A 12,069-nucleotide genomic window follows, 5' to 3' on the forward strand; every position below is an offset into this window, starting at 1 on the left:
CAAATTACCCACATAAAAACCCCCAGGAAAGTTTTTTAGATTCTCCTATTTGGTGTAAAGCTTTAGGTACGAACATGTTCCTGCTTTGGATAAGGTGTCAAGCATGTTGTTTTTTTTCATTATTATGTCAAAACATTTTCAAAAAACATTCCCCCAAAGAGCTTGTAGATCGGCTATTTTCACTAGTTTGGGTCACGGGCTGAGAGGTTTTCAACAAGTGGTCCCGGGACCCCCAGGGGTCCTTGAGGGAGTTCCAGGGGGTCCCCCAGCAAAAGTTTGGAGCCAAATGGACCCTTATGGGTCTGTAACTCTGAGAGTGTACGAACGGAACCAAATGGATTTGGTTCCATTTGTACACTCTCAGAGTTACATTAACATTGATTTTACACCATAAATTGGGTCGGTAGACGTTTAATTCACGGGTTGAGAATCACTGCTATAGAGCCGTTTAAAAAATATTCTCTCATGGCCAACTCTTCTAGATTCTTATAGAGAAAAGCTCTCAGCTAATTCGCCCCGTGCTAAACAATTAACGCACAGAGTTGCGGTCTGCATAGCTGCAGACATGCGACCACTTTCAACGGTGGAAAACGCTGGCTTTCAATATTTAATGAGAGTTGCAGAACCACGTTACAAAATGCCATGCAGGTCGCATATGACCATACGTGTGTTGCCTGGCATGTATGATAAAGTGAGGGCACAAATCACTGAAGGGCTGAGCCATGCAGATCAAATTGCACTAACAACAGATGGGTGGACCTCGAGAGCAACACAGAGTTACATCACCATAACAGCACACTACATCAGTGACATGTGGGAGATGGAAAATGTTGTGCAAATGCTGTGAGATGGAAAAAGCACTGCACTAGATCCTAGGTTCAAGTCACAAGCCCACCTAGATGACTTCTCTCGGCGTGAGATCTTCAAGAGTCTGACTGAGAAAATCTTGGAACAGCATCCCAGACAGGTATGTGGTCAATTAATGTATCAATAATTCATTTAAGAAGATTTTAATATTTCATGATACACCAAAAATATTGACCCTTTAAAATATTAAAAGTAATAATGCTTATTGCTTAGATAGAATTAATTTAGGGAAGAAAAACCTTTTAATATTTTTCGACAGCACACCAAAAATGTTGACCATTTTTGAAGTGATAAATTAAGAACATTTTAACAGCAGCAGTAACACAACAAAACACAAATGGCCCTCAGGATGGCAGCCTCTCATTTATTTTCTCTGTGTTTTGTGTGACCTTGTTGACCCAGGCCTCTGGAGAAGAGACCAGCCAGAGCGGTGAAGAAGAGGAGACTGGAGCGGCAGCTCCCCCAGCCAAGAAATCAGCACTTGGTGAACTGTTTGGCAAATTCTTCAGCACACCCTCACACACCAGTGGAAGTGATACTGGTGCCCCTGCCCCCACACCATGGCCTCAAGTTGTGGAAGAGGAGATTCAGCTCTACAAGATGGCCCCAGTCATCGATATTGATGAAAATCCCCTAGAATGGTGGAAAGCTAAAGAGCAGTCTTACCCACATTTAGCAAAGCTAGCCAAGCGTTATCTTGCTGTTCAAGCAACGAGTGTTCCCAGTGAAAGAGTGTTCTCAACAGCAGGGGACATTGTGTCAGCTCAAAGGAATGCCCTCCATCCTGAAAATGTGAACATGCTCATCTTCTTAAAGAAGAATTTGAAAATTAGTGAATGAATAATACTAGTATGACTTAGTATTCACATACTTCTTGTTTGTTAGAGCTCTTAGTCTTACCTGATCAAACAATGTGAACATTGCGAAATAACGTAATTGTTTGGTTGAACTTTGTATTTACTATTTGTCTTTTTTTTTCTTTCTTTTACTTACATAGAGCTTAACAAGAATGTTACAAGTCATCTCATCTTAAAGAAACATTAAAAAAATGTTAGGGCATAAATAAAACCCAAAGTTGTTAAACCTTTTATTATTCTCATTCTGATTTGTTATTTATAGAAAATAAAAGTGACTTATTGGGAAACAAGTGTTTTTCTTTAAAAACCAAGATATTGGCCTAATTGAACATTGAAACGAATCGTGAGCTTCAAATCGAAAATTGAATTGAATTGTGGACTAGGCAAATCGTGACAGCCCTACTAATTAGTGTCAATTTGGGGGTCCTTGACACAAAGTTTGGGAACCAGTGGACTAGACAACATGCCATCGCCCGGTCAGTTCCACGTCAGAAGGGAAGACAGACAGACAGACAGACAGACAGACAGACAGACAGACAGACAGACAGACAGACAGACAGACAGACAGACAGACAGACAGACAGACCTTGCGGAAGCGTTTGAAATTGGTGCTGGAGCCGTTGTTCCCCTGGTAGTGGCGTGGTTTGCCTCTAGAGGGCGCCGTCACCGTCAGGGACTTGAACTCGACCAACACCGCAGTCTGAGGGAGATTCTCGTCTTTCACCGACAACTGCGACAAAGAAAATCACACACACACACACACACACACACACCACAGAGGACATGTTCCATTATCCTCTATAAACCACACCACAGAGGAAAATATTATATTATTCTTTATAAGACATCTATCTATCTTACACCCGCCTTCTAATGAGAGCGCAAAATCTGTCTTGGAAGAGCCACCCATCGACTGATCTAATGTACGGCAACCTTCCCCGTGTTTCTTCACTGGTCCACCCATCGACTTCTATAATATACGGCAACCTTCCCCGTGTTTCTACACTAGTCCACCCATCGACTGATCTAATATACGGTAACCTTCCCTGTGTTTCTACACTAGTCCACCCATTGACTTCTATAATATACGGCAACCTTCCCTGTGTTTCTACACTAGTCCACCCATCGACTGATCTAATATACGGCAACCTTCCCTGTGTTTCTTCACTGGTCCACCCATTGACTTCTATAATATACGGCAACCTTCCCCGTGTTTCTACACTAGTCCACCCATCGACTGATCTAATATACGGCAACCTTCCCTGTGTTTCTACACTAGTCCACCCATCGACTAATCTAATATACAGCAACCTTCCCTGTGTTTCTACACTAGTCCACCCATCGACTGATCTAATATACGGCAACCTTCCCTGTGTTTCTTCACTGGTCCACCCATCGACTTCTCTAATATACGACAACCTTCCCCGTGTTTCTTCACTGGTCCGATCCAGAAGAACACAGTTTTCCGGCCACTGCTACAGAGCTGACAATGAGGTTATATCTGCCCTTCTTCTCTGGAGTCTCTGCCTCAAAGCAGACCAGAGGTAGAAAACTGTGGTTTCCTGACGTCATCGCTATAGGGACACATGACGTCATCGCTAAGGGGACACATGATGTCATCGCTATAGGGACACATGATGTCATCGCTATAGGGACACATGACGTCATCGCTATGGGGACACATGATGTCATCGCTATAGGGACACATGATGTCATCGCTATAGGGACACATGCATCAGTAAAGCAGGAACCGGGGATGGCAATGAAGGACCGGGAAGTCTGGCGTGGTATTGTGAAATCCACGATCTCGACCGCGGTCGAAAAAATGATGACGATGATCTATCTATCTACCAGGCTTACAGGAGGAGACCGACAAGAAACAGATATAGAGGGCAAGAGGGGTTCTTACAGGGGTCTCCAGGTTGACTACGGCGGTCCCAGAAGCCTTCGACTGGACAGCAACACCATGGCCTTCTCCTGGATGCTAGAGGAACACAAAGAGATGGACACGTTTAGGATTATAATATCATAATAATGGATTTGTAGTTTTTATAGCGCTTTTCTATGCACTCAAAGCGCTTTACAACGGTCCATTCATTCATACGTTGGGAGGTGGAGGTTCATTCGTTCATACATTGGGAGGTGGAGGTCCATTCATTCATACATTGGGAGGTGAAGGTTCATTCATTCATACATTGGGAGGTGGAGGTCCACGCACACACACACACACACACACACACACACACACACACACACCATCTGCTCACCACGGAAAAAGACACCTCCTCCTCTTTGGCAGCCTGCCAGCGCTCTGTCTTCCCATTGGACGCCGCGTCTTGCGCAGGCCGTGGCTGCTGGCTCCTATTGGACGAAGGCCGCTCCTCTGTTCCGCTCCTATTGGGCGAAGCCCGCTCCTCTGTTCCGCGGCTCCCTTCCGCGTCGATCCGCGGCTTCTTGCTGGACAGTTGATCGGGTCGGGTTCGGGTCGGGGCGGGTCGGGTCGCGCTGCGTTCCGCTGGCTGTCATTGATCGATTGATTGATTTAAATATTTATTAACACTTTGCAGAATTACAGCACATTTCAAGCACAAACTCAATACAAAGACTGTTAATTTAGGATTAACTTTAGGATTGATTTTAAAATTATTTTACTTGTCTACAAAGCTCTCAATGGTCTCGCACCTTCCTACCTACATGACTGCCTGCCTAAATATGTCCCAAACCGCCCCCTAAGGTCTTCCACTGCTGGCCTGCTCGCTTTGCCTAAAAAAATGGCAACTAAAAAATACGGGGAAGCAGCTTTTTGCTTCTACGGGCCGTCGGCATGGAACAAGCTCCCACTGTACCTTCGACAGGCAGCCTCTGTAGACATTTTTAAAGCTCAGCTTAAGACCCACTTCTACAACATTGCTTTTAATTGATCTTTTATTTTTTATTTTTGTTCCTCACTGCATTACTGCTTGTTCTTAATGTTGTTGCCTTGCTTTTCTTTTATTCTCCATTTTTCTGTAAAGCACTTTGAGCTGCATTTCATGTCACGAAAGGTGCTATACAAATAAAGTTTTATTATTATTATTATTATTATTAACAACTGTGAGTGGACGACCCAATTAAGCATTACACTTGTTTACAACAGGGTCCACCATGTTCAATTCATCAAAACATTTAGAGACGTACAAATATCATGATCAGGACATTACAACAATTGTCATACAAAAAAATAAGTGTGATTAATGACTTCACCACTTTTCAACGTACCTTCATATAATTTAAATTAGTCTTAGCTTCTAACTTTGGTTTTCCTTCTCCTGGTCTTCTGATGTATTGTGATGTTTTTTTTATATGATATCGTGTTACTCGACGACACTGAAAATTAGTTTAATTACTCTTTTAATTTCGAGAATAAATAAAACTTGGAATTAATTTTTCCTCACTAATGGGAAGGAATGGGGAGGGAGTATGTTTTGCACACACACTCCCTGGATGCCAACATGAACCTCTGCCACAAAGTTTCCAGAACGGCCTGTTATAGCGCCACCAGGAGGCCGACTTTTGAAAAACATTTTTTTTTATATTACTCCTCCAGATTCTGTCCAAAGATCCCGAAAATCGTTAAACACTATCTCTGTAGTCATGTGTTCAAGACGGATCTGTCCGATATTTCATATTCCATCCTTAATTGGCTAACATTGGCTTTCAAAGTGTGCAGGATTGGCCCGTTTTTAACAAAAAGCCTCAAATCATGAACGCAGCTTACAATTCACGAGAAATCTTTCACAGACTTTCCTACTAGGCCGAGGAATATATCCCACCCTTTTCACATTGGCCTGTTATAGCGCCACCAACAGGTGGATTTTAGCAAAACACATTTTTGGAACAAAATGACTCAAATCATCCAATTGCCATCAATGGCGTAAGAACAAATGGCACCCTTTTTCACATTGGCCTATTATAGCGCCACCAGGAGGCCACAACCTGACCTGCCCTGGTGGAGACCTGTGCCCCGAGGGGCACTGATCTAGTTATATATTGTAATAACACTGTGTGACAGAGCAGCCTCTGTCAGAGTAATGTAATGTACAATATACATTCATTGTATTGTTTCTGTATGGTAATTGCTAATTGGTAATTGCGAACGCAGTGAGCACTTACTATGAGACCTAGCAGATCATGTCTGTCTGTGTGTCTGTCTGTCTGTGTGTGTGTCTGTCCCGCATAACCATATAAGGAGTCCCCAAAGCAGCTATACGCTATACGTGTGTTGCATCAATCACAAACAAATCACTCAGCTCCATATATGGGCACAAAAGGGGCCAGGTCCACATAAAACTTAACTTAAAAAAAACGTAACTTAAAAAAATATATATCTTTAAAAAAAAAAAAATATGTACGAGCTGTGTTCGCTTCCCGCGTTTGCGCGTCTTACTGGTTATATGGTAATTAATGTAGTTGTGTTTATCTACAGTATGCAGATGCTGTAGTTGGGAAGAGAGCCCTGATTGCTTGTGTTGTTAAATGCCTTGTGATTCGCTGACTGCTTAGCCAGGGGTGGAGTCAGGAGTCTATATAAAGGGGAAATGGCTCAGTAGAGAGGGTGCTGCCATGGGGAGAGGTTGACACCAGTACCTCTCAGTTCACAGTTAAGTTGTTTTGAGTTCTTTCTTTTCTTTATTACTCACTATGTTGTCCAGGCCTGGAACTTAATTAAACCTTATCTTCACCTGCAAGTCTGCCTCATGTCATTTAAAAGGTTTTATTACTGACAAACAGCCGATCTGCGATCCCACTTGGTAACACTCCGACAGGCCCTTACCTCATAATCCTCACTTCATCTAGTTATATATTGTAATAAACTCATTACCTCATAGTCCTCACTTCATCTAGTTATATATTGTAATAAACTCCGACAGGGCGTTACCTCATAATCCTCACTTCATCTAGTTATATATTGTAATAAACTCCGACAGGCCGTTACCTCATAATCCTCACTTCATCTAGTTATATATTGTAATAAACTCCGACAGGCTGTTACCTCATAATCCTCACTTCATCTAGTTATATATTGTAATAAACTCCGACAGGCCGTTACCTCATAATCCTCACTTCATCTAGTTATATATTGTAATAAACTCCGACAGGGCCTTACCTCATAGTCCTCGTCGTGGTCGTCCTCACATCCACCGCCGTCCTCCATGCCCTGAGACATGATGGACTCCAGCTCGTCCAGCTCCAGCCCCGTGTCCATCTCCTTCCTCTTCCTGCCCTGCAGGTCAGAAGACTGATCTGGGAACAGCCGCTCGCTCCCCGAGGCCCGGGAGGGTCCGCCGAGGTCGTCGGGGATGACGATGACGTTGGTAGAGGGCGCTGTTCGTCTAGAGCCGCGCGGCGGGAGAGGGATGTCGAACAGCTTAACGGCAGCAGAGGAGCGCGGAGGAGGAGGGGGAGGAGGAGGCCCGGCCGGCGGGAGGGGGATGTCAGCCAGACGGACGCCAGAGGAGTCGTCGTCCCACGGAAGACAGGAGGAGGAGGAGGAAGAGCCTGGTGGAGGCGCGGCCCGCTTTGACGCCAACTCCACAGGAGAGGACTCGTCAGCGTCCCGCGGCCTGCGGAGGAGGATTATTTTATCAGAATCAGAACTCGGTTGGGAATAACGTGTTCCTTCCACGCGCTACAACGTCCAACCAGGGAAACTCCCCCCTGTCAGGTGTAAAGGAGCAACTTGGACACTCAGGCATGAAGGAAGCATGAGTTCAAGTCCGTTGCTCTCCCCTTGTCCCCCATATATGGGGACTAGGTTGCTCTCCCCTTGTCCCCCATATATGGGGACTAGGTTGGTCTCCCCTTGTCCCCCATATATGGGGACTAGGTTGCTCTCCCCTTGTCCCCCAAATATGGGGACTAGGTTGGTCTCCCCTTGTCCCCCATATATGGGGACTAGGTTGGTCTCCCCTTGTCCCCCATATATGGGGACTAGGTTGGTCTCCCCTTGTCCCCCATATATGGGGACCAGGTTGGTCTCCCCTTGTCCCCCATATATGGGGACCAGGTTGGTGGAGGGTGTGTAGAGCCCAGGATCACATTAGATGATTGACACAGGAGTGAAAAATGGGTTACAAAATCGTGGGATAAAAAAATATATATATATAAATAAAAAAAGAATCAGAACTCGCTGCTGTCCAGAGGAAACCTTACCTCATAACTACATTTTTGAGGTTTTTTATTTAATTCCATAAATCAGTGCTATTGAACACCCTTTACGTCTGTGTGTTGTTGAACCAATGGAAAGTGGTAAATAACGCATTGGACAAAAAACCCTCAAACTGTCTGCTAAAGCAGCTAACTCCACCACCTCTCTCCTAATAATTGACAATATCTAAAGTCACAACACCAACTTTGATAAAGCAGTATTGCATCGTTTAAAATATATATATAAGGTTTCATTAATTTCCTTAAAACCGTATATTTTACATTTCCTGAAAACATTTTGGAGAGGACAGCAGAGATATCTTTATGGTCATTGTTCGGGGACAAACCAGTTCAGTGCATTAAGAGACATAAAATACTCATACACATTAAAACGTATCCGTAGTCCATACCGTATAAAATATAGTTGCACGTAGAACCTTTAAGAACCTTTCCTTTCCAGAACCTTTCCAACGAGTCAATGTTTTCCCTCTTTCCCCCCTGCCCATAGGGGGCGGGTGCGTTTTACCTTTGGGTAGGCTATAGAATTGCGTTGGGGGGGGGACTCTCGCGGCCGAGCGGAGCCGCGGATTTATTTATTTATTTATTTCCCAGATGGTCTAAAAATGAGTTATTTAGCATACTTTTACCAATGAATTAGCCTATACACCAGACAACGACTTTTGGACGTCTTTTTCTCAAGTCTCGAGTCAGTCAGTGTAGATCAGTCAGTAGGTGTTGCTGCCCCTCCGGGAGTCGCGGCTCATGGCTCTTCACAGACGGCACAGAGACAGCAGTCACTCCGCTGAACGTGTCAGTGTTGCTGCAGTGGTGTGAACTGTGAACCGTGCGGGCACTGAGTTCTGACAGCCGACTCACAGCTTCTTCTTCTGAATTAGGCTACTTTATCTTTGCCTTGAAAAATACATTTTGCGTTTTGCTGTTTCCCAAAACAAACCAGCGCGCGCTACTCTTTGCTACAAAGCGACTGGAAGGACGAGGTTTACAGACATACCAATAGTAGTCAATCATATGCTGATTAGGCCAGTTGCTGTATAGTGTATAGCCTATATCCGATCAGCGATCACCAGGGGGCAGCGACAACACACACACACACACACACAAACACAATAGCCTTCTATAATGCTACGCATATATATTATATATATTTAAAAAAATACCCAGCATAAATTTTGGGAAGGCTAAGCCTTCCCTAGCCTTATGCACCCGCCGCCTATGCCCCTGCCCCATTTCTCCCAATTTAGTCCTTATGCCAATTCCCAGAAAGTCACAGAAAACACTTGTGCTACATATATACGAGTCTCAAAGTGTTCATTAGCAACAATCGGTACCGCCCTGTGAAGGAAGAAGCGAGAATGCCTTTCCAAGATGGCCGCCGTGCACAGAGCCTAATGTTGTGTTCGTGGGAGCGCGAGGCCAAGCAGGCGGCACCCTAGAGGAAGCAGGCTGTTCCCACCCTAGAGGAAGCAGGCTGTTCCCACCCTAGAGGAAGCAGGCTGTTCCCACCCTAGAGGAAGCAGGCTGTTCCCACCCTAGAGGAAGCAGGCTGTTCCCACCCTAGAGGAAGCAGGCTGTTCCCACCCTAGAGGAAGCAGGCTGTTCCCACCCTAGAGGAAGCAGGCTGTTCCCACCCTAGAGGAAGCAGGCTGTTCCCACCCTAGAGGAAGCAGGCTGTTCCCACCCTAGAGGAAGCAGGCTGTTCCCACCCGAGCAGTTCCAGTTGCAATATGATTTAAGGCACATTCACACTATGGTCCCGGGTTGCGCACTAGGGACCACTTGGCAGGTGTTGTGGGTTAGTGTGAATGCTGCGTACTGTTCCCGGGACCACATGGAGTTAGTCCCGATACATATATGCTATACATCTACATAACATGATACAGACTTATAGCATGTTATGTAGATGTATAGCATATATGTATAGTTTCATTATATAGATATTCCACTGTTACTTTCTTAGCTTACGCATGTTTCATGATAAATGTTTTTATGTGATGTATTCCCATGCTTTTTTGTTCTTGCTTAATGTAAGTCGCTCTGGATTAAGAGCGTCTGCTAAATGCCTAAATTGTAAATTGGGACCGGTTGAAGTGTACTCGGATACAGATCGATGCAATGCATGAAAGCATTGAATACAGTTGTAATGAAGTGTACTCTGGATACAGATCGATGCAGTGTGAAAGCATTGAATACAGTTGAATGAAGTGTACTCGGATACAGATCGATGCAGTGTGAAAGCATTGAATACAGTTGAATGAAGTGTACTCGGATACAGATCGATGCAGTGTGAAAGCATTGAATACAGTTGAATGAAGTGTACTCGGGTACAGATCGATGCAGTGTGAAAGCATTGAATACAGTTGAATGAAGTGTACTCGGATACAGATCGATGCAGTGTGAAAGCATTGAATACAGTTGAATGAAGTGTACTCGGGTACAGATCGATGCAGTGTGAAAGCATTGAATACAGTTGAATGAAGTGTACTCGGGTACAGATCGATGCAGTGTGAAAGCATTGAATACAGTTGAATGAAGTGTACTCGGGTGTGGAAGAATCAAGTCCAATGTGAATCATGTCCAGCGAGGACCAGGCAGTCGTATCTATTCAGGAACAGGTTGAATCAAACGGACTCATTGTGATATCATGTTAGCCTGGCTAATAGAGCCAGACGTGAATGACGTGTGATACGAGTCTGGCTTATTAGCCAGGCTATAGTGTTATGTGACCGAGCGTTAACTGACTGATTTCAGCCAGGCTATAGTGTTATGTGACCGAGCGTTAACTGACTGATTTCATATGTTCCCCTGGAGGGGCAGGCGGAGTTTACCTTTTCTTATTGAGTGGCTGAAAGAAGCTGGTGAGAGCGGACTGCTTCTGTGGAGACGCCACTGCGGGGACCTTCTGCTTCTGTGGAGACCCCACTGCGGGGACCTTCTGCCTCTGTGGAGACGCCACTGTGGGGACCTTCTGCTTCTGTGGAGACCCCACTGTGGGGACCTTCTGCTTCTGTGGAGACCCCACTGCGGGGACCTTCTGCTTCTGTGGAGACCCCACTGCGGGGACCTTCTGCCTCTGTGGAGACGCCACTGTGGGGACCTTCTGCTTCTGTGGAGACCCCACTGTGGGGACCTTCTGCTTCTGTGGAGACCCCACTGTGGGGACCTTCTGCTTCTGTGGAGACGCCACTGCGGGGACCTTCTGCCTCTGTGGAGACCCCACTACGGGGAGCTTCTGCTTCTGAGAGGAGCTGACAGCCTTGGAGGGGACTGGACGCACGCTGCCGTCGGCTGCACCTGCTGTCACAACATCAACTTCAAAGAACTTCCAAGAACTTTTCCTTTCGGAAACGTCTTTTTGTGCAGTGGTTTTAAAAGACAACAAGAAATCACAATACATACAGTACAGTGGTCGGGTGTCACTCTGTCTCCTACAGTACCTTGGTGCAGTGGTCGGGTGTCCCTCTGTCTCCTACAGTACCTTGGTACAGTGGTCGGGTGTCACTCTGTCTCCTACAGTACCTTGGTACAGTGATCGGGTGTCACTCTGTCTCCTACAGTACCTTGGTGCAGTGATCGGGTGTCACTCTGTCTCCTACAGTACCTTGGTACAGTGGTCGCGTGTCACTCTGTCTCCTACAGTACCTTGGTGCAGTGATCGGGTGTCACTCTGTCTCCTACAGTACCTTGGTACAGTGGTCGCGTGTCCCTCTGTCTCCTACAGCTACAGTACCTTGGTGCAGTGGTCGGGTGTCCCTCTGCCTGCTGTGCGACTCTGCTGTGTTCTGCGCTGAGCCCAGGGAGGAGCTGATGGTCTCGGCCACGGTGGTCACCGAGCTGCCCCGGTCGCCCTGCCTCTTCTCAGGGGTATCTCCCACCGTCGTCAGCCACGCTGCCTCCTGTTGAGCCACACTGAGGACACCACACCATCGCACAGTGACGCACGCACGCACACACACGCGCACACACACACACACACACACACACACAACACAAAGCACAAAGGTAGGTTCAAATAGTGAACCCTTTACAAGCTCTTTATACATTTTGTGAGCTTGTAGATTAGCGATTTTTTAAACTTAGCAAAAACGCTTGTGTGTGCAATACGTGTACGTGTCTTTTTACTTGCGTGTGCATGTGTGCG

At 45.7% G+C, this 12,069-nt stretch overlaps 1 protein-coding gene across 2 annotated transcripts in view; it reads right to left on the reverse strand.

Moving 5' to 3' along the window:
- LOC308318415 (nibrin-like) overlaps window positions 1-12,069 on the reverse strand; it is a 39,687-nt gene that overhangs the window by 5,996 nt on the left and 21,622 nt on the right. The window contains exons 10-15 of one of the 2 annotated variants that reach the window (XM_080767958.1): window positions 11,659-11,837; window positions 10,757-11,222; window positions 6,871-7,327; window positions 3,992-4,243; window positions 3,634-3,708; window positions 2,311-2,454 (exon numbers count right to left, since the gene is read on the reverse strand). In XM_080767958.1, the coding sequence (XP_080624084.1) occupies window positions 2,311-2,454; window positions 3,634-3,708; window positions 3,992-4,243; window positions 6,871-7,327; window positions 10,757-11,222; window positions 11,659-11,837 (1,573 nt within the window). Of the gene's footprint in view, window positions 1-2,310; window positions 2,455-3,633; window positions 3,709-3,991; window positions 4,244-6,870; window positions 7,328-10,756; window positions 11,226-11,658; window positions 11,838-12,069 lie in introns of both variants that reach the window. The other variant, XM_080767957.1, reaches the window with a different exon arrangement.

This window comes from Protomyctophum bolini (genome assembly GCF_963924005.1).
Source record: "Protomyctophum bolini genome assembly, chromosome: 7".
Classification (NCBI taxonomy): Eukaryota; Metazoa; Chordata; class Actinopteri; order Myctophiformes; family Myctophidae; genus Protomyctophum; species Protomyctophum bolini.